The following is a 23,298-nucleotide window of genomic DNA, read 5'->3' as shown; positions in this document are numbered from 1 at the left end:
AATCAGCATCTGCTTCCTGAATTCTTGCTAGATGGAGTGTTGCCCTTTAAATTCTAACAGTTTTATGTTTTTATTCGACAAGCATTTCAAAGAGCATACACTGCTAACAACATAATGTCTGACTTGCATAAAAAACAACAAAAAGTTGACAGAAAAGATTTCCATATGTGTGTGTGTGTGTGTGTGTGTGTGTGTGTGTGTGTGTGCGTGTGTGTGTGTTTGGGTTATGTTTGGAAAGAAGGGATTCAAAACATTGAAATTATGAACAACTTGTACTCAACATAATTATATGTATTACATGCCAACTGTCACAAATGATAGCATATCCAAAACATTGGATATTGAATTTCAGAAAAGGGTTACATATGTACCAACTGACTTTTTGATGAGCGCTGTTCACATGATACAATGATTCCAAACCAATATGACGGGACATCCAATTATCCTGGAATTTAGCATACACATCAAGTACATTCTATTCATTATCATATTGAAGTATTAATGGCATCCCTTGCAGTTTTGATAAAGCCTTGAACAGATTTCATGTACACTTACATTGTCCATGTGTCTCGTGAGTGGAAAATAGGGAAAACGGCAAATGGAAGAATCATAGGTCCATATGACTCATCAAAGTTTTTCACTTAATTTCATGCCTTAAAACTGCACATGTAGGAGTACTCTTTCAGGAAATATCAATAAAGTGGAAATAAAAAATGTTGACACAAAATACAAATTGGCCCAGAAGAAATACTTGTCTATACTGAACACAGACGTCCAGGAGGAGGATAGAAAAATTGTGTGCTATCAACTTCAGCAACGTTTATAATTGCACTATCCAAATATCAAACAGCATAATGATCAAATAAAGACAAGAAAGAAAAAAGGAATACTACTAAACTTGTGTGAAATCATTGAGGATTTTGGGAATCTAATGGAAGATGACTCATGAAACAACTCATGAAGAGTGTTTCACTTTAATACACTTCTAAGAGGTATACTAGGCAGAGAAGGAGAGGAACAGAGAGAGAAACTTGGGTGTGAAAAACTCTGAGCCTTCCTTAATCTACAAACCTCTGCTTTATTGGCTCACATATCATGGTAACATCTAATGCTACACACCAAGCAACTAACAAAAAGCTCACATCTAAATGGTCATTGCCAAGTTGTTGCCACAATGACTAAATTAACATATTAGTTGCAAGGAACGTTTCTGAAAACATGTCCTCTGTTACATTTGCAATATTTAGGGACACTTAAAGTTCAGAGCATTGTCCTGGCTTAATCCAATAAACAAATGACCATGCCCTCTAGCCCTCCCTAGACCACGCCCTCTGGTCTTCTCTTGACCACACCCTCTGGTCCTCCCTGGACCACACCCTCTGGCCTTCCCTGGACTACACCCTCTGGTCCTCCCTGGACCACGCCCTCTGGTCTTCTCTTGACCACACCCTCTGGTCCTCCCTGGACCACACCCTCTGGTCTTCCCTAAGTCATCTGATACTTCTGGTAGAGCTGCCATAACTGAAGGGGAGTAATATTCAGAATGTAATCTCTGCATTGAACCCAGTCCAGTCTGTCCTGTGCTTCACGGCATCCATGCATTCCAGGCATCGGCTTTCTGAAGATTGAAAAAGATGGGAACCACAAAATCAAACTTTATGTCTTTGATGGTATATCTTCATACTTAATGGATAAGCTCAATAGTCTTCTTGTTATGTGTGTTTACATGGAGCACACACATTTGACCTCTACCATGACAAGGGTCACCTGGTGGGATAGCTAGTGGTATAGTTATTCACATGCTTTCTTTGGAATCTCATTCAAATCCTCACATGGTTTGACAATTTCATCTCTACAAAGGTAAACCTTAGCCTTAAACAACAAGCTGGGAAAAAGCAACATAAAAAACATTCTATTAGTGTATTATGCAAATTGTTCAAGACAACATAAATACAAACACTCCATCATTATTGATTTCTGTAAAATGAGATGATCCTTCCATTTCTCCTATGAGGCAACCCATTTCTCTCTTTCATAAATCCTAACACCTACACTCTCTCTTCCTCCCTCTGGTAACCAAGGCAACAGGATGACAAAACTTACTCATGCTGGTATGTTGGAGTAGATAGCAAGAGTTTCATTGCCTGTGAAGTTAGCCACATCTCACAGTCCAGCTGGCTTTTCATCTCATCCGGATGCGGGCCAAAGAGTAACATAGCAACCCTGGAGGCAGGATGCAAGTGAGAGATTAAATGTGATAATGAGCCCAGAAAACAAAGCTCAAATACAGAAATGCTTTTTCTCTGGACTTTAAGGATTCTGATGATTACTCTTACACTAGTTCTTATCTAAAAACATATTTTTGCAGCAATACAATTATCTTATAAAAAGAAATTACATTGACTTGGTAACAGTGAAAGTCACAGATGATAAAGCAGTAGCATGTACATGTAAGTGAAACTTCACAGTATGAACAGAATTCAAAATGTCAACATTCTAATAAATGAATCGATATTGTTTATTATCAGTTATATCCTTTAGCAAATAAATTTGTCAGAACCACCAGGTACATATCATCTCAAAGGGGAAGATGTAAGTAAAGCATATCACGTCAGATTTTTTGGATGGATGTGGTGTTTAATAATTGGTAGTCTGTGTGAAGTTGATGATAAAGGGTCTTCACTCCACATCTCTCCTTCGTTTCCGTTCCCATGACTACAAGTATCTTTTATGTCTTCCACCTACAATACTGCTGATAGTATTGAATGTCAGCATGACACATTAGTAGACATGAATGTATTATCATGTCTCCTTCATCCCTATTTCCTCTGTCTCTTGTTTACTTCATATTCTGTCACTTGCTTTCATTTTCATGCAACACTGAAATATTCAGCTTCCTTCTCTTAAATCTTCTCTTTCCTGTTTTATATTCTCACACTTCTTCTTGTTTTTTTCTCTTTGTTTCTTTTACAAACTCCACAGTTTCTTCCACCTGCCTCCCACCACACCAAAATATACAGTGTCTTTGTGTGACACAAGATTTCAATAAAATCAGAGAAACACTGACACAATGAAGTGGTAAAGTGAACTTCAGTGGCTGTGTTTTTCTTGTCATTTGGCCACTAAATTTCCCCTTTTTCCTCCCAATCCCAAAAGACGTTATGATGTCATCTGTATTGCATACATCATCAGATGCAGTACTAATTATTTTTGTTTGTAGTTATTGTGAAGGGACTTGCTGTGACCCAGTTAATTGCAGTTTCATTTCGTTCATTTATTTAAGCATGGTTTTTTGTTTGATAGATACTTTATTTTCTGCAAATCAATATACATTGTACATAAACTGAATAATCGTGAACATGGGAAATATACAAAGTATATTTGAAACAGAGTCGTTTGACTTGCATAAACAATGATATAAAAGGAATTTAATGATATTACAGTATGCATGTCTATGCAGCTGGGATTACAATAACAATATTATATTTAGGAAATGATAATGCAGAGGGCCGCCATTGTAAGCATTGCTTGAAAAGATGGCCGGCCCGAGGAAAAGGTAGGTAGGTAAATTGGTAAACAATACAAATTCTGCTGCGAGGATAGCAGGGGAAAATAAACTCTGATGTGTGAAGGTGGTGAATGTGCGTGCAAGTGCTTGAGAGTGCACAGGGGCAGATAGGCTGGGATTTGGAATGATAAAATTGGTTTGCTGGAAGAGGGAATGACTTACGATGTTGCTACTATCGGGAGACCAACATAAGTCATATAAATTATTCGGGCTTAATTCGTATTTGAAGTATACTGTGATAAAATATGCTTCTTTAAGTTTGCTTTGAATGAAAACAAGGAGGCACACTGTTTCAACTCTTCAGGAAGAGTGTTCCATGTATCCGGACCGTGATGTCTAATCGACTTTTGAGCAAGTAAAAGCTTTGGATTACTTAAATGAAAATCATGGGAACGACGGGTAGGGTATGAGTGAATATAATCATTAGTAACTAGGGCATTATGGAAAAATGGTAATAAATTTCGAATGTGTTTGTACATAAATATAGCAGTTAAATATGAATGTATATCATGGGCCTTTAGGGTTTTTAGGCGATAAAATATGGGATCAGTGTGAGCCAAAAAATTTGAATGTGTGCATATACGAAGAGCCTTTTTCTGAAGAAGAAAAATTGTGTTCAATTTGGTTTTGCTACAGTTGCCCCATACAATATTACAGTACATTACATATGGTAGAAATAAGGTGTTGTATAACATCATTAAAGTTTGATCATTAATTAAGTATTTTATTCTCCTTAACACACCAGTTGCCTTAGATATTGCTGTTATAATATTCTGGACATGAGTATTCCAAGTTAGATTGTTATCTAGGGTCACTCCTAGGAACTTGGTTGAATGTTTCTCAGCAATGTTTATATCATCAATAGAAATACTTTGAGGAAGGGTGGGTTGAGATTGAAGCGTATGAAAATGTATAAAACATGTTTTATCAATATTCAATGAAAGCTTATTACTTCTAAACCATTTCGAAATATTACTTAATTCCATGTTAAATGTATCCACCAATGTTACAATATCCTTGTGGGAATAAAAAACATTGGTGTCGTCTGCAAATAAAATGAAGTTTAAACGAGGAGAGGAATTAATGATATCATTAATATAAATCAAAAAAAGTAGGGGCCCGAGGATAGATCCCTGAGGGACACCACATGACACGTTCAAATGGAACGAATGACTGGATTTAAATGCAACATATTGTTTTCGATGACTTAGATAACTTCTAAACCATGACAAAGTAATCCCTCTCACGCCATAATTATGTAATTTTTCAAATAAAATGTCATGATCAATAGTGTCGAATGCTTTACTAAGATCCATAAAAACTCCAATTATGTGCTCCTTTTTAATAAGCGCATCAATAATATTATCAACAGATTTAATTATAGCATAATCGGTAGAAAATCCTTTCCTAAAACCAAACTGATTCACATTTAATATTTCATTTTCAATCATAAACGAGGAGAGACGCTTATAAACTAATTTTTCTAAAATTTTCGATATTGCAGGTAACAATGAGATGGGTCTATAATTTTTCACCAATGATGGATCTTCTCTTTTATAAATGGGGATAACTTTGGCGATTTTAAAAGAGTCTGGAAACTCACCGTTAAGTAAGGATAAATTAAATATATGGGTGAGAGGGGCTGCTAAGGGGTAGATTATTTTTTTCAAAAAATTCACCCTTAATTTGTCAGGCCCACAGGAATTACTACATTTCAGAGATCGAACAATATCAATAATTTCTGATTCATTTATTGGAGTAAAAAACAATGAGTTTTGATTACTTTCAGGTAAGTAATCTTTATAATTTTTGATATCATTTATGGGAATAGATGCAGCTAAAGAAGGACCAACATTAACAAAAAAATTGTTAAAAATATTTGCAATTTGATCAGAATTAATAATAACTTTATCATTATGGGTAATGCTATCAGGACATTCCGTAGGTTTCTTTTTGAGTATTTCATTAACAATCCGCCAAAGAGCATTTTTATCATCCTTATTAGATTCGAGTTTATTTGAAATATATGATTTACGTGAAACTCGAATCAAAGAAGTTAATCTATTTCTATATGTTTTATACCTTTTCACGTTTTCAGGAGTAGGCTTCCTCAGAGATATTTTATAAAGACGGTTTCGAGTAAGAATGGAATGTATAAGACCTTGAGTAATCCACGGTTGCCGGGCTCTTTTCCTTCCATTTACTTTGGGAGTTAAAGGAATATGTTTATCATAATAATCTAATAGTTTTTGTAAAAAAATTTCGTAGGAAGAATTAACATCTTGGAGTTCAAAGACGTCATTCCATTGTTCTTCGAATAAATCTTGATTCAATGACTCAATATTTTGTGGCGTTTCATTTCGATACATTTTCAAATATTGTTTGGGTTGGCGACGTATTGGAGTTATTACAGATTTATCATTAATCATAAAAATCGGTAAATGATCAGATATATCTGAATAAAGGATACCGTTCATACAGGTTTCAGTTATAACATTAGACAGTATATTATCTATTAATGTTTTACTGTTGGTGGTGTTATTTATTCTGGTAGGTTTATTGATGTGGGGATGCAGTGAGTTGGAAAGTAATATGTCATGGAAATGGGTAGGTTGTAATAAATCTATATTGTAATCTCCCATCAAAAAAATGGATTTTCTTTCTCCAAAAATTTCGTTAGCACATTGGTCGAAGTTGTCAATAAAAGATTGAACGTCATTTTGTGGAGGACGGTAAATAGTACCAACTATAATATTTTTCTCATTATCATTTAAGATTTCAATAAATAAACTTTCTGCTCCCTGAATACCCAAATCAGTTCGAATTTTAAATCTAATATGATTATTAACGTACATGGCAACCCCACCTCCTATGCCATGTTTTCTGTCATTACGAATAAAATTATAATTTTCAATGCCAAATAGGTCCGGGGAATTGGTGTGCAACCATGTTTCGGTGACTCCTATAACGGAGAATGGAAAATCATTGAGGGAACTTAAAAATAATTCAAACGTATCGAAATTTTTAGTTAAGCTTCTTGAATTAAGGTGAATTAAACTGAAATTAGCACAAATCTGATTTGCCTTATTGAAAAAAAACTGACTGTTGAATTCATTGATAGTGAAATACTGGCTTGTGTGGTTGACTAGCTGTTGGTCATCTATTCCAAAATCAAAATCCATTTACAATGAGTGACATTACGCAGTAATGGCCTATCATGAAGTATGGTGCAACGGGAAGTGCAGTGCACACCGTATACACGGGATGTATACGATGAGGTGCATCGGTGCGTGACGTGCTGTAACTGACCATTAGGAGGAGTGACTGAAACAAAATTACTGACATGATCTGCAGGACTGCAGAGCATAGACACACAAAAACACAAGAAAGAAAAAAAAAGTATTGAAGAGTAATAATCGACCGTAACTATCTGCCTTACGCAAAGCAACATAGAATCAAAACGGCAATAAACCAGCTCTGAATTTATCGGTTCTAACATTAACTTTAGAAAATAAACGTAAACTTTATAACTGAACTGAGAACAATATCACGATTTCGGTAATGAGAGTGACATGAACAGCAAAGTTTCTCGTAAATTTTACCACTGAATACCGGCAAAACCCGCGGTTGGTAAAGAGAGAGGGAGAGAGAGAGAGAGAGAGAGAGAGAGAGGAAGAGAGAGAATCTTTAGAGATTTTAGGAATAAAGTTTGAAACTTAAATCAAAATTGCAATGAGAAATCAATGTAAGTACACTATGGTCTAGCATCGACGTCAAGTCAATGAACCCATGGATCACCCCCCCCCCCCCTCCACCCTCCGCAACAAGTCACCCAGTCAACCCGACGTACAACAACACATTATAACAATAAACAGAATTCTGCATTCGGGGCAACCTCATGCAGGCCACCGGTAACAGGCCACCGGCCACCGGTAACAAGATTCAGCCAACGGCTGTAGAAAGTAGTGTGCATTATAAGGTTTTTCTGTGATCAAATTTCTTGTTTGGGTGAAGAAGAAGTGATAGCCAGAAAGAAGAGCATTTGTCATCTTGTGTGCTGAGATTATTAATCAGTGCCTACCTGAGCAAGGCAGCACGGATTGGTGGTCTTTTCTCCGGGCTAGGATTCAGCATCTCTTGTAGGAGGGCAGAGAGAGCAGGAGATAACCAGTCTGGTAGGCGGGACAGGAGCTCACTCAGGTCATCACCAATGGCCTGCTCTGATTGGTCGCTGGGTGTGACAAGGAGGCTGCAGATCGTTGCTGCCACAGCGTACAGATCAGAGCTGGCATAAACAGCTGACAAAGGAATCTATAAATGGGGAGATTTTTTAAAGGAAGTGATCATTGCATGTAAGAGCTACATGCACCTGTCCTGGGTGCTAGCTCACATCAACAGGGGGAAACCACAAGAGGACTGGCATCCTTTAATGAGGTGTTTTGACAAAACAGAAAGGCCAATCAGAATTCTTTGCACACATGAAATACTACGTAGCTGTATCTCTGGCTGACTACTGCAGAATGCAATTTGGGAGTAGATATCACTGGTATGATTGCACTTTTGATTTGAGTTGATGCATGGATAAGGAAGTATAGGCACCAAATCATATTACCAGTCATTATTTATTGATGATGACCTTGTTCATCCTGCAGCTGGACTTACACCTAGTTATTGACCACACATCAGACTAAGTTTGCCCACATCTAGATATTGCCTAAATCTCAATATTGCCCAGATCTCAATATTGCCTAGATGCCAATATTGCATGCCCACATCTCAAAACTGCTTGTCTCAATGTTTCTCAGCTCAATGTACACTATCAAATTTCTATTTTCCATTCTCTCTTTTTCTCAAGCTTTCTCTCATCCTTACTTTCTCTCAAAGACAGTGCTCCTCAATAAAAAGTAATCCTCGAACCCTGACAAATAATTACCAAAGCAGCTCTCACCAAGCTAAGAATGTACTGTGACAGTAGGTGACAATGCAGTTAACAATTTAGACTTTCTAAACTGCGCTGGGCCCTCCATATCAACTAACCCTGTTGCTTTTTTAAACCTTGTGGGAAATTAGAGTATCTTGGAGGCAACTGATTAAGAGAGAGTGATACCCAAATATATAATTTATAAATATATGTATTTATGTACATGGTAATAGTGGAACAGATCAGTGAATTTGAGGAAAATTGACAATCTGTTCAAAAGTTATGAATTTTTAAAGACCTCAACAGTTGGTGACACCACTGCAGGACAACATACACAAAATTTAAAGAAAATTTAACATATTTCTATATTTCTAGTGTGTTGAAAGAGCATTTGACTTACCCTTTCAGCAAATAAAGAAAAAAAATGTTATCCTTGACATATATTGTACATGGGTATATCAGTAACAGTAACAAAATGTGTCCTTTTCATTTAAAACATTAAATCTTGTTGAATGCTCTTTAATACACTTGTATTTTCTTTCAAAACATTGGCCTGCAGTAATGTCACAACAGTTTTAGTTTTCTCAACTGGCGTTGGTGGGGCTGAACTTTAAAAAATTCATAATTTTCCAATTGATTGTTCAATCTTACTTGAACTTCACTGATGTGTTCTACTAATATAGCTACAGTTATTCAATTCAAATACATATTTGGGTTTCATTAACCTTTAATTCTCTTTCCTTTTCCCTATACATAGTTTTCCCTGTATTCCCCACAACCATGCGGTCTGTCTCAAGTTTCATTAGATGTAATATAAGGAAATATTTGTCTAACATTTCACGCCGGGTTTTTCCCTTCTGGTGGAAGGACCTATCTTTTCTGTCCATTCTGTCAGTTTCCATTTTTATTGCATTCATACATGTATGTACATATATTATTCACAAGGTGCACAAACTTAGAGTTGATTGATGAGGATTGAATGTTAGAGGTGCAGTACTGATTGATTTTTCCATCTCATACATTAGGTTCTAACTCACTGGGATTGCATCAAGTTTAATACATCATGAAAGAATTTCATCCCACCACTCTTTTCCCATGGTTACATTAATTGTCTCTAAAGCTACATTTAACTTGGTGTCTGTATAGGCTTGTCTTTTGCTGTAAATATCATATAGAGCGGACTTCAACAAAAGAACAAATAGTAAATATGTGCCAATGTGACTCAGGAAAATGGTTTCATACAGGCATCATGTCAAAAAAAATATAATAAATAAAGGATGGCCAATATTACTGCATGTCATTCATTATGGCAGCTGAATTGAAAACTGATAGCACTTAAAAGATTCTAATGGATATTGAGTTGTCATACTGGCAACATTTGAATGACGTGTGTTAATGAGTATCAGACTCACCCTATGTTCCCATATCTGGGGTGGTCCATGTATGGTGTGCTTGATTAGCTCAGGGGCCCTTGCTAAAGGGTTCCCTGCTCCAATTTGGGTGACATCATCAAATGGGCGAGGAGTCCCACCCTGGTCCAACATCAGAGCTGCATGTTCAAATCCACCGAGGGTGACACGCATGTCTGCTCCTACGTGGACATGTCGGGGTTGGATGTCACGATGCGCCACGCCCTGGGCTTGCAGGTGCTGCACCCCTAGGAGCAACTGAAGGAGAATGCGCAGGAGGCAAGGTTCCCTCAACAAATCCTGTCCACCCTCCCCCACGACCGAATCAAACAGTTTCCTTATACTAATTTGAAAATCTGGGTACACACTGAACACTAGTCTGCAGTCACTGTTCTGCTCTATGTTGATGCGGGCCAGTGTGGCCCTCGTGAGGTGATCATCTGACATTGCACATGTTTTCCATCTGGCAAGGGGCGGAGTCACATTGCGGTGGGGTGGTAGAGAGCGGAGTACATGAAGACATCTCTCATCACTCCAGACTGATGTATCTCCTTCACCTTGACAAGCACTCACTTGGGATACCTAGGAACATATGAAATAAGTCAAAACATTTTTCTATATATTCTGACTGACTAATATTCCCTGTTTCACAATGTAAATGCCATGTTACAGTCACACTCATGTGTGCATGAATGTATGGGTGTCACAAAACCAGGCTGAAAAAAACAAAAAAAAACTTTGGCTTGTTCATCTTCTGTTCTGGTGTACCAGAAGCAAAATGAACTAACTCCATTCCATTAAAAAGTTCTTTAATAGTTTAGCAAAGAAACAGATTTATTATTTTTTTTTTATGACTGGCTGAATATGCCATTTTCAAAATGTTCTTGATTGTGTGGAATGAAGAGATCAACACTCACAGAGGCTTGAGAATTTCACTTTGGAGCAATGATGAAGACAATGACATGATTCATTTATACTTTGAATCTTTTACTCATTCCAACTAATTGATGAATTGCCCTACATCGACTTAAATAGACACTGAATTGATCAGTGTTTTAGTAGTAGCCATGACAAAAGAAGTTGTGGCCATATGTACTCCAGCAGGATTCAAAGCTACAACCTCCTGATTGCCGAACAGGCGTCTTTTCCACTAGACCACCGAGCTTCCACCCGACAGCCTGTGCAGGTTCATGCAGTGGGTACTGCATGCTTACCTCGACATCAGGCAATTTGTCTATCAGTTGCAATAAAATAGAATGGGAAAATTCACATTTTCGGACATTCAAAGCAAATTTTGTAAGTGGTGTTAAACCCCACTACCACTCTTTCCTTTTGCTAATATTACCTAATTTTTTGTCACCTGAGCAACATCACTCTCCACACGCCCCCCCCCCCCCAACTTGGAACCCACAGTTATTGATTAATTAGTTTCAGCTACTGCAAAACGAAGAATGTTCATGTGAATTTTAATTTTGCAAATTTCGTGAGAGCCAAGATTCGCAAAATTAAAATGCACACAAAAGTTTTTATCTACACTATATGCATTGAATGTTAGAGGCAACTTGCAAAAATTTCCTGCTACGAAAGAGGCCGTCGGTTCCAATTCGCGAAAATTTCATGCCACGAAAATATCATGTTTTACAGTAACCTTTGCCAAATCATTCCGTCCTTGTCTGATCAATATGTACCAGCACAATATTCAAGGCAAAGGGAATTGTGCATAGCATGGATTTCTTACCTCCAGGATGCGTGGTCTGCCAGACAGCGTACATCTAAATGTAGCAAACAGCTCATCATCTCTTCCCTCACACCGATGGATCCTCTCCTTTAGACAAATGTTGTCCTTTGCATCAGAGATGCTAACATCCAACGGGTACCACTCGCTTGTGTCCATATCACGCAAAGACTCCATGGCAACACTATGCATGTTCATCACTGAATCCTTTGATCCGGGAGAGGATACATTGCCCACAGTGGCCTGCATAAATTGTAAGACTTGTGAGGGCGTCCTACTTGTATTGCATCTACTCAAGGAGTGCCAGCACTCCGAAGCGAAGCTTGATACTTCGGAACTTGGAGAAAGTTTGATATTAGAAGAAGAATTGGTAAGGAAGTGACTGTCTCTTCCCAGGGATGATTGTAATGGGGAATGTTTGTCATTAGCCGATACGTGACCGGGAGGTGATGATTTTGACTCGTGCATACTGCCAGTAGAGGGAGCTCTCACTTGGCGGGGGTCTGAAACTTCTGAAGTGGTTGTCTCCAACCCTTGAATGTCGCCGTTCACCTTTTGAACCACAGCTGTCTCGTCCTCTTCCACAATGGTTTGACCTTGAGAGAGAACAATGACCTGGGACTGTAGTTTGTGGTTGTCAGCCGCAAGGTCTCGGCAGGTTGCTTCCAGGAGTAGAATTCTCTGGTTGGTTTTTACGTCCAGCACAGTCGAGCCTCGCATCGTTCTATCTCCACATGACGTACAGCTTTGTTCTTGACACGAGCTGTTGCTGCTGCTACTCCCCTCGGTGGTCATGGACAAATCCACGAGAGACTCGAGTGACTGAATTGTTTCCCGTAGATTTTGGTTTTCATTCAGGAGGGAAATCTTGTCCTTTTCAAGGTCTTCGATGATATTCAGCAACCTGTCGATTTCTGGAAAGGAGTCTGATTTGACAGCGGGTCCATCGCATAGTTTCAAACACACATCACCATTGGTATTAGAGATCGTCGAACTTGATGCACAGGTCTGCCGTCCGTCTTTCGGTGACTGGAAAGAGCTGAATGACTGAGGCTTTGTTTCTCGGTCAAGTCTTTTACACTGATGATGACCACTGTGTCCATCAGCCCTACCAGAGGTCTCCTTTGGTCTGTTTTGAGTCTCTCCCTCCCTGTTGACCGGCTGCCGTAGGATGACGTGTGCAGGAGCTATTGGTGCCGTCTGAGCAACCAAATTTCTAGAAATAGCTGGAGGACTGTTCCGCCTCTTGGTCAAACTGCCTGGATAATGATAATTAAAATTCTGGGAGATCCCCTGCAAGATTGGTGGTGATACCCTACCAAGGGTGGGGTATTGAACGAGTGGGCTGCTTGGGGACCTCCTGCCCTTGAAGTTAGCATCCCCAGCCTGGTTGGGGGGTGATAATCTCCCAACAGTCTGGAGTAGATTCGTTGAGTGACTTTTCACCAGCTCACTATCATGCCTGTAAGATCATGAAATAAGTGGTGAAAATGAATCTCTTAATATGGAAAACAATCATTTTACCATAAAATGTTTTAGGCTCTTCCTAAGCTTACATTTCACCAGCACCTGTAAATTATGAGTATGCATGTATGCATAATAACAATAATAATAATAATAATAATAATAACAATAATAATAATAATAATAATAATAATAATAATAATAATAATAATAATAATAACAATGATAATAATAATGATAATAATAATAATAATGATAATAATAATAATAATAATAATAATAATAATAATAATAATAATAATAATAATAATAATAATAATAATAATGATAGTGATAATAAAAATAATGCTTGTGTCTGGGTGCATGTGTGTGTGTAAGGGGATGGGTCCTACTTTTATGGTGTCGGCTTGCAATAACCCCTCAGTAAAACAAGAGACATAATTTTATGCTCACAGCAATGTCTGAAACTGTAGAACTACCGTAAAACCAGCAACATGCGTGGCATGAAACTTTCACAAATGGCAGCCGATGATCTTTTTGAAACTTTCATGAAACATGAAAAGATTAGTCACTGGCATTCAATACCTCACGTAGACAAAATCTTTTGTGTGCATGCTACTTTTGCAAATGTTTCATGCACGCAAAAATTTCCCATTTTACACTAAAGAATGTGAACAAATTGTCGTACTGGGCCCTCCATATGTAAAGTCAGTAGTCCTGGACTGACTTCTTTTGGCTGACTGTGAATGTATTAAAGATGAAGCCCTGATCAGCAATACAATAATAATGGCATTTGAGAGTGGACTCAATGTAACAGAAAAATGAGAATAGCTATACAGAATTACTAATTCACTTTGAAAAATCAAAATGAATGTAGAAGAACACACTAATTTTTACAAAAGTTTTAATCTTATGATAATTTGCGCACTACATACTCTAAAACTGAAAATGCATGGTCACGTAATAGTAAGTTGTCTTAACAAGATGATTAAAAAGGTGGGGGGGGGGGGATAGTTAAAGGATTGTTGGCGATATTGCATTATATGAGTGGCTCCTACAGAAAATTTAAGTTAATGGTATGAGTTACTCCTTTCAAAGTGCTTCAACTGTTCTAAAGTTCTACATTGAGTGACAGATGAGGACTTAAGTCAAACCCAAAGAGATTTTTCTCCTCATCACCACTAGAGGGCGAACTATACAATTGTGTCTGAGATTTCACGGAGGCTGCCATTACTGAATTAGAAACGGCAGACTTTGCGTGCTAAAGCAACATTTTTACAGTGCATATTTGAACTTTTATGCGAGTACGCACTTCTTGATTTGGCCGATCTTCAGTTGCTCACATGCCAGCCCGTTAGCATGAGGGGTGAGCCTACAGCCGCACGTCTCCCTGTGCTCCCCGTGTGCTCACAAAGCAATTGTACAGGGTGTATGCATACTTTGCACTCTAGTACCTACTCGTTATAAGCTCTTTGGTCAAACCTTTTCAAAAAAAACATTTCAAAAATGTTTGAAATGCAAAATCAGGGACTTAACATCCTTCTTCATTACCAAATCAAGCCCTTCGCATGACTCATTTTGTATCATTGACTCCTATGCCAGTCATGATCTACTAGTACCAGGTATAATTATATCCAGTCATCTATCTCGTCACCTACTCTCAGAGGAACGAACCTAACCTGTGGACGGGAGAGGAGCAGTCATTGTTCATGATCTGGCTCTGGCGCAGGAGTTGTCGTCGTAGACTGCCTCGCGGGCGGTTGCCTGATAACAGTGACTCATCACTCTCACTTGGTATCCTAGCAACGTTCTGGTAGGACAAGGGCAGGGAGGAGCTTCGGTATACTGCTGAGAAGAGAAACACCCAGGATGAGGTCAAGAATACAAATTTGGATGCTGCACTTCAAAATAACAAACTGAAAAACCAGACACATTCAAAATTTTCACGAATCGAAGCTGATGGCCTTTATCTCACATGAAAATTTTGCACATTGCCGACCACGAATGTGTTACTTTACATTGTCATGGATGGATGTTGTAAACACAACACTGTATGATTTGTGTGGAAACTTAATAAATAAAATAAAATGAAAATGAAAAATGAAAAATTTACAACTACACTGTATACGACATGCACATGTACTCGTAATACAGGGACGTGTTGAACACACACTGCTTGCTGGTTGATATAAAACACAAAAAATCTAAATGCACACTACTTAAACATACATGGTTTAAAAAAACAAAAACAACAACAAATGTGTACAACCAGGATGTGTACAAGTAGTTGACTTTGGAAGCACTCAGCATGACCTGAACTGTAATGTGCCCATGTGCATGCATACTAGATTAATTTGATCAATTACTTGGGAGGGGTAAAGTGTTCATTCCTCCTGAGCTTATATTAATATCTAACACAAACTTCTGCATGCATTTTACTTTTTCTGAATCTTGGGTCCAAGCAAATTTGCAAGTGCATCCTAAAATTTCCGGTTTTACAGTATGCAAGTAAACTGTTCAGTACTTCTTAAGTTGCAATGTTAGACAAAAAATAGAGTTATGATATTGTTATTATCATTTTATTTTTTGTACTTTTATTAATGCCACTCTCCAACCTCACTTTACATTTAAATCCAAGAGAAACATGGATGAGAATCACCTCTTTTTTTCAAGCTGAAAGTAAAACAGAAATCATAAAGACAGCTTATTGAAATAGAACTAGTGGGACAAGTGTTACTGATGAGAATGAGTAGAATTACAGATAATATCATTTCTACAGGATTTCACTACTCTGACGTCTAAAAAAATCATTAAATATAGTTTCCTGTGGACTATCAAAATGAATATGTATGCTTACAATTTCAAATTTTGTGTCATCACTCACAAAGATGAGAAATTCTGGAGACTAAAGATTTAATGAAAGTATTGACATCGGCCATGTAGGTATGACAAGTAAGAGCTGTACATTCTTGATTTTTAATGATTATTTCTTAATTTTATTTCTAACATCTGTGAGAAAAGCAGAATCTACAAATCCAACCACAACCACAAATGTCAGATGCTATACATAGACTAAAGGCCATGTGGGTATTTGCACAGTGGAGGGGTTGCTATGGTAACAAGATGAGGACAAACACCTCTCTGATTGGTCTCTGGAGCCAGAAGCTTGGTGATGGCGGTGTGTCCCTCTCCCTCAGCCTCCTGCTGGGGTGTCTTGCCATTGTTGTTGAGGATGCCTGTCTGGGCGTGGTAGGAGAGGAGAAGCTGGCACAGGTGGATGGAACCCCGGAAGGCTGCCAGATGGAGGGGTGTGTCCCCCTTCTCACTCTGAACATTAACATTGGCCCCCCTGAAGGTGGAGAAAATTATAAATACATCATTTTATTCCTGTGGCACCATCTGGTATCACATGCTTTGTTCAGAACATTTTCCAGATATATTGAGTGACTCTTTCAACATGTTGATATCATGAGTGACTCTTTCAACATGTTGAAAAGTACGAAAATTGAATGCAAGTTAATGCTTCTTCATGTATCTCTACTATTGTCTATCAGTAGCAAGATTACAAGGAAACCAAAGCCCAAATACAAATGTGGATTGACTGAAAGCAGCAATATTAGTAAAACAAGTCAGTGAAAGTTTGAGGAAAATCAGACAGACAATTCAAAAGTTATAAGTTTTGGTGCCATTATCGTTGGATCAGGAGACTACTTCACTTCATCGTACTTATCAAGATAAACAACAATATGAAGTAAATACAAGGAGAATTCCATAAAATTTCATTTTTCATGAAAAATATACATTCTATTGACTCGTTATTGACATATAGTAGGGTAATATTATTTTCCCTGTTTTTTGAAAGAGGTAAGTCAAGTGCTCTTTCATTGTGCTAGAGAAGTGAAAACATGTTGACTTTTTTTTTTTAAATCAGCAAGGTTGACATATACTGTAGAAGTTGTCATTTTTGCAATGGTTTAATTTTTTACTAATTTCATGAATCACTGTTGGGCTGCAGATTTAACAATACGCAAAACATCACAAATGGACAGGCACTTACAATAGCCTTGGTGTCAAATTGTGAAAAACAACATCTCACAAAAACATCTGTGACCTCCTATATCAAGAAAAAATCTGAATGCGCAAATAACATCTTTTACAATACTGCATGCTTAGGCATGATGGAATATCAGCCCCTGTGCCTAAACAATGAGCCCTAACATGAAGAAAGAAGCAATTTAACTGCCAGTAAGTCAACTAAAATGACATTCATTGGAATACCACAATAAAAAACTCATGACCACATGACAGTCATGTCATAAACAACATCCTCCTTAGTTGTTACAAAATGACAATACTCCTGATATTATCTTACTAGATCTGTACGAGGTATATCAAGGACATTCATATATATCATTTTAATACCAGTTTTCAGCATTCTCAATCACATAAAAGAAAATATTTTTCTGACATTTTCTGACCCCCCCCCCCCCCCCCCCCCCCCCCCCCGGAAAAAAAAAAGATACAAATAATTTTAATACAAAATATGCATCATTTGTTTTGGTAGATCATGATATTGTTCCTTACCATTATAATCTTCTTCAATTCTGATATAGATTTCTCTTTCAAATAAATTTTGCAATTTAAATTCACAACAGTATTTTCCTGTTTTAATTCATAAAAGTATATACTTGTGACTGCACCAAAATGCAATTTTCAAAAGCAAATCTAATTCAATCTATATATGAGCTTTTAGCAAATGCATTCCTGTTATTTGAAAATCAACATTATACAAGTTTGATTATTGTTGTCAAATAAAAGAACAAAATGTTTAAATCACACTCATTCTCATAAAGGCAAGTAAATCTTCATCTACACTGCAATGTAAATACCTTCCATCTGCTTCGACATGCCATCAACACATTTTTTTTTTCCACTGGTGATAAATCTTAAATCATCTTAAAATTATGATTGGTTGAATTTATTTTCTTTGCAATAACATAAGTCTTGTTGAATCATATGAACGTTCTATAAATGTAGGGTCCATATAAACATAAAAGTCATTAAAAAAAAACTAAGTACTACATATCAAGACTGTAACTGCTAAGGACATGATGTTCATAAATGTCATCCAAAAATGCAAATCTTTCATGAGCAAAGTAAAAAACTGTACATCATTTGTTACAGGTATCAATGCGCTTATCAAATTTAAATGCATTTGTTTGCTAGATACCCATGTAAATGACATCTATACAAGTAATGAATAGCATACAGAGATGGACGTGTATCTAATGACATGGACCCTACCTGTTGTATATGAGATAAACATATCAGAAAAGACATTTCTATGAAAAGGAATTACATATAGCATCAAACATACAGACAGTTAACCTTTAAATGTCACTTTGCTGCATAATCAGTAAATATACAGGAAATTCTCACAGTAGAGAAAACATATCCCTGTTGTGGGAGAAGCTTCATGAGTTAGGGAAAATCCCACGTTTATTTATTTATTAGGAGCGTGCGAGGTCCCGCAATTACAGTTTAACTATCAGTCTACTGGGAAGCTACAAATTTGGCCAAACACTACAGCTGAGATGTCCATGGGTAAGCAAAATCCACATCACACAGTTTTGAAATAACATGCCCTGGAGGTAACGAAGTCTAAATATATTAGCCTCATGATTTCACCAGCAATTAGAAAGATCCCACTTTGGTTTCATATTCTAGAAAACATTCACATTATAGAGATGTGAGGACCATACTCTATTTCTATCCAGGGTATATATCACACATGGAAAATTCCAATATTTCAAATGACCTTGCTCTAAATAAAAATCTACTTTTCCAACAACAACAAAAAATTGTATGACAAAACAGAATTGCTTCTTTTTTTAAAATATCTGAAAATAAAACAGGTTTTCAAAGCCTCAACATCTACTCCCCCCCCCAAAAAAAAAAAATGAATGTCAAAGTAGAATTGCATATTATTTGAAAATATCTGAAAATAAAACTGGTTTTCAAAGCCTTAAAATCTACTTTTCCAACAACAACTACAACAACAACAACAATGAATATCAAAATTGAACTGCTTCTTATTTGAAAATATCTGAAAATAAAACTGGTTTTAAAACCTTAAATCTACTTTGTGCATGAATTCTTTATCCCAGAGACAAATATTCTTTTGATTGGATGAATTTTCTACTGACATAGCTCCTCTTCATCATCTATGCTCTAATAAGGTGAAGGATAGAGAAAGTTAAATACACAGAAATAATTAGAAATATCCATACCCAGTGAGCAGTGTGTTAGCGGTGTGATAGTGCTTGCGGTCAACAGCGGCCAGGAGTGGGGTGAACTGCCACTTGACAGGTATCTCCACATCAGCACCATAATGTAGCAGGAGCTCAACTATTTCTTTATGACCACTGGAGGAATCAGAAGGAAAAAGGGAAACAAACAAAGAAAGAAAATTAATGACAACTATGAAGAGAAAGTAAACTCAGGGTCTATAGTCAGACGGGAGAAATGGAAAGTCCTCCTTGATTCTAATATAATTTACGCATGCATGTGTACATGTATATGTTTACGTATGTATAGGCTTATGTACCTGTGTGAGTATATATACATCTATATATATGTGTATGTGTGTGTGTGTGTGTGTGTGTGTGTGTGTGTGCCCTTGTGTGTGTGTGTGTTTGTGTGTACATATGTGACTGTGCACACAAAACCAAAAACAAGTCGAATGCCTAGATTTTACACGAGGACTCAAAATGGGTGAAATGGGTGAACCTACTCAATTTTAAGTTTTGGGTATTTTCTGAAAGAGCAATCCTTGTCTGATAGAAATTTTACGTTTGAAATCATAAAACAAATCAGAAACTGTTTTTTTTTTTCAGTTTTTCTGGTACAACTTTTTCTTTAGAAGTGTAATAGGTATGTCTTGAGACTCCATATCAGTTCTTAGAAGCCCTTTACACTCTCTTCACTTTCAACTCAAATGACTTTTGAAAAGATAATGCTACTGCTTTGAAAGTTACTATTGGTCATGAGCAGAATATATCTCAATAAGGTGAGCAAAAATTTCAGCTTAAATCTGATTATCCCTTCATTGCCGTTGCCCTGGAATTTTACATCCTGTTTTCTGTTCCATTCATTGCACAGAGCACAGCCTGGTGAGATTAAGCCCTTGAATAGACTCCACAGCATCTTTTCTCAGTGAACACTTTTCTGAAGTGCGTACTCTCTTTGCATTATTTAGATGAGTTTAAAAAAATCCATTTATAAAGAATTATACAACATATTAAAACTTAGAGTGTGCTTTTTCATAATCTACTGATAACTACAAATCAATCTGGCAACTTTTTGGTAGCTTTGTGATGAATGGTCAAATATCGAAGCTTTTCAGGGAGGAGTGAAGTGGTTAAGATGGTTTTCACATAGGAAAGAAATATACTTAAAAAGTGTATGTACATCAAGGACAGGGGAAACATTAAGACATTTAGGAAACTAGAAAAAACAATGAAAACTCAAAATGAAACATTACATACATTTCAAAAAGTATGTAAATGGCAGTTAATGAACATTGTAGCTGTATTATGTGCCAGGCCACCTCATAAAGTTGCAGTGCATCATTTTTCTGAGTTGGGCTTTACTAGATCCTTCAGACTCAGCTTTCAAATGATATGCAGCCTGTCCAACTTCATTAAAAAAAAATCCTGTCACAGAAGGGGAAAGAAAGACTACCAACATCAAAAACACAGTTAGAAGAAAATTTACCTTGATGTTTAGATGCAATCAGGTATGGAGGGGATAAGACATTGAGACATCAAAGTTCCATGTAAAATGTCATGACAACATGATTCATATACAGTACAACCTTTTTCATTCCTTTCTTTTTTTTCCACCCAATGTACTTTAATCCTGGCAAACATTTCACAAACACTGATTACTCGGGGCTTACAGCCAAACAAGCTAGCTTTCATGTAGGTCCCGTCATACTTCTCTTTGATCAACCCCATTTCGATTTCGATTTTGACCAGTTATCATTACATGTAATTACTGTGTTATCACCATGTATATTGTTTGTTTTCTGCACATTGTTCACAAGGTAAAAGAACTTGTCTGGTTTCTGTTGTAATGTTCATAAATGAGAAGTATGAAAATAAAATGAATTGAATTGAATTGAATTTAAGTTAAAAACAATATGAAATATGATATAAATGTGTGTGTGATTGTAAGTGTTTGCATAATACAGATAATAAGACAAATAATAACAATAATAATACAAACTAGAAATGTCGCTATGGCGACTGGTATGCCTCCGCCATAATGCATGATTCTCCTAATAGGTCTGTAGTACATGTGGACAATGTGTGATTACATTTTCATAAAATTGGCAAAATATTAAAATTACAAGTTTGTCATAAATGTGTTGAATGTTCACCTTCCTTGACCTTGGTTTAATTGGATGAATAGGAGAGCATGTATTTGGGGATTTAAGGACTTTAACTTGACTTTGATCCATTCATACATTTATGCATTGAGTAATTTTCATGGTACCGGTATGGAGAAAAAGTGCAATTTCTGTACTGAATAGTAAATTGTTACCATGTTCATCTTGCCTTTGACCCTAAAATTCATAAGATAATCACTTTCAGGTAGAACATGCATAAATATGCAGTAAGTTTCACGATAAATTGAGCCACTTCCGAGATATGGAGGAAAAAGTTAGTTCAGCACTTTCACTTGATCTTTGACCTTTTGACCTTTGAGGCAAAAAAAAAGAAAAAAAAAACTCTCCAGAGAATTTCTATTAGGTTACACATGCATACACCAAGTGTAAAAAAAAATAATAATCCTGCTGGCATTGCATGAACATGAGGGAAATAGTAAAATTTTGAAGTGTTGCACTTGACCTTTGACCCCTGACCTTTGACCCCATGCAAACTACATTCTCTAGATAATCACTGCCAGTCAGTACATGTATATACTATGTTCCATGAAGATACCTTGAACAATTTTCCAATTTACAGAGAAAAAAAAAAGTTTTAATACTTTTACTCGACCTTTTGACCTTTGACCTTTGACCTCATGACCCAAACTTTCACCAGAGAATCTAAATTGGGTAATACATGTATGCACTAAGTTTCAAGAAAATATCTTCAGGCATTGCATAGATATGGTGGAAATAGTGAAATTTTATGTATTTGACCTTGACCTTTTGACCTTTGACCTTGAGCATGTGCACCCAAAAGTTGATAGGCACAACTTCACCACCTAATACACATACATGCCAAGTTTCATTAGGATACCTCAACAGCTTTTGATAGTTACCTTGTCCACAAAATTCATTACGGACGGACGGAAAGACGGACGGACGGACGGACGGACGGACGGACGGACGGACGGACGGAAGGACGGACGGACGGACAACCCGAAAACATAATGCCTCCGGCACCACTTCGTGGCGGAGGCATAATAATAACAATAATAATGATGATAATAATAATAATAATAATAATAATAATAATAATAATAATAATAATGATAATAATAATAATAATAACAATATGAAGGTGATCCCTATTGTCGTCGGAGCACTCGGAACAACGCCACAGCAGCTGCGATGGCACTTGGACGATGTGGGTGTGCCCGATCGAGTGCAAATGCTCCAAAAAGCAGCATTGCTGGGGACGGCGCGAATCCTGAGAAAAGTACCAGAAGTCTAAGGTTCCAGGATGGAACTTGACGTGATATTGATCTCCAAGAGATATCTTGTGAAGATAGAGATGATAATGATAATGATAATAGTAATACAAATAATAATGATAATAGTGTATCGGTACTTCTATAGCCCAACAATCCATCAAAAAGATGCTCATGACACTTTTAGTCTTTAAGGTTAGGAAAAGAAAGAAAGAAGAAGAAGAAGAAGAAGAAAAGGAAATGTATGGCATCTTCACTTTTTTTTTCCTGTAACAACATATCAAACAGACACGTTTTTAAAGATGTTTTAAGTGATTCCACTGAGGATGAATGGTGTAGGTGGTTTCTGCAACTTTAGCATCATATTAGATTAACTCACTTCAATAGATGGCAGGCCCCTTCTGGGCTTTGTTGTTGTTATTGTAATTGTAAATGTCAGCCATAAAAAAGGTGGCATGTTGATAACCGCTATATGCAGATTGCTGTGTGAGCTTCT

General features: G+C 37.0%; 1 protein-coding gene across 1 annotated transcript in view; it reads right to left on the bottom strand.

Moving 5' to 3' along the window:
* Positions 1-745: 745 nt before the first annotated feature.
* LOC139733903 (uncharacterized) overlaps positions 746-23,298 on the bottom strand; it is a 59,609-nt gene continuing 37,056 nt past the window's right edge. Inside the window, exons 3-10 of the mRNA XM_071644713.1 lie at positions 19,388-19,522; positions 16,235-16,446; positions 14,777-14,942; positions 11,637-13,095; positions 9,797-10,480; positions 7,650-7,879; positions 2,104-2,223; positions 746-1,618 (exon numbers count right to left, since the gene is read on the bottom strand). Of these exons, the coding sequence (XP_071500814.1) occupies positions 1,486-1,618; positions 2,104-2,223; positions 7,650-7,879; positions 9,797-10,480; positions 11,637-13,095; positions 14,777-14,942; positions 16,235-16,446; positions 19,388-19,522 (3,139 nt within the window). The 3' untranslated portion in view covers positions 746-1,485. The remainder of the gene's footprint in view (positions 1,619-2,103; positions 2,224-7,649; positions 7,880-9,796; positions 10,481-11,636; positions 13,096-14,776; positions 14,943-16,234; positions 16,447-19,387; positions 19,523-23,298) is intronic.

The sequence above is a fragment of the Diadema antillarum genome, unplaced genomic scaffold (assembly GCF_040938485.1).
Source record: "Diadema antillarum isolate AM-2024a unplaced genomic scaffold, OU_Dant_1.0 seq00000503_RagTag, whole genome shotgun sequence".
In the NCBI taxonomy this organism is placed as follows: domain Eukaryota; kingdom Metazoa; phylum Echinodermata; class Echinoidea; order Diadematoida; family Diadematidae; genus Diadema; species Diadema antillarum.
The sequence above is the reverse complement of the archived record's forward strand: the minus strand, read 5'-3'. Positions and strand labels throughout refer to the sequence as shown.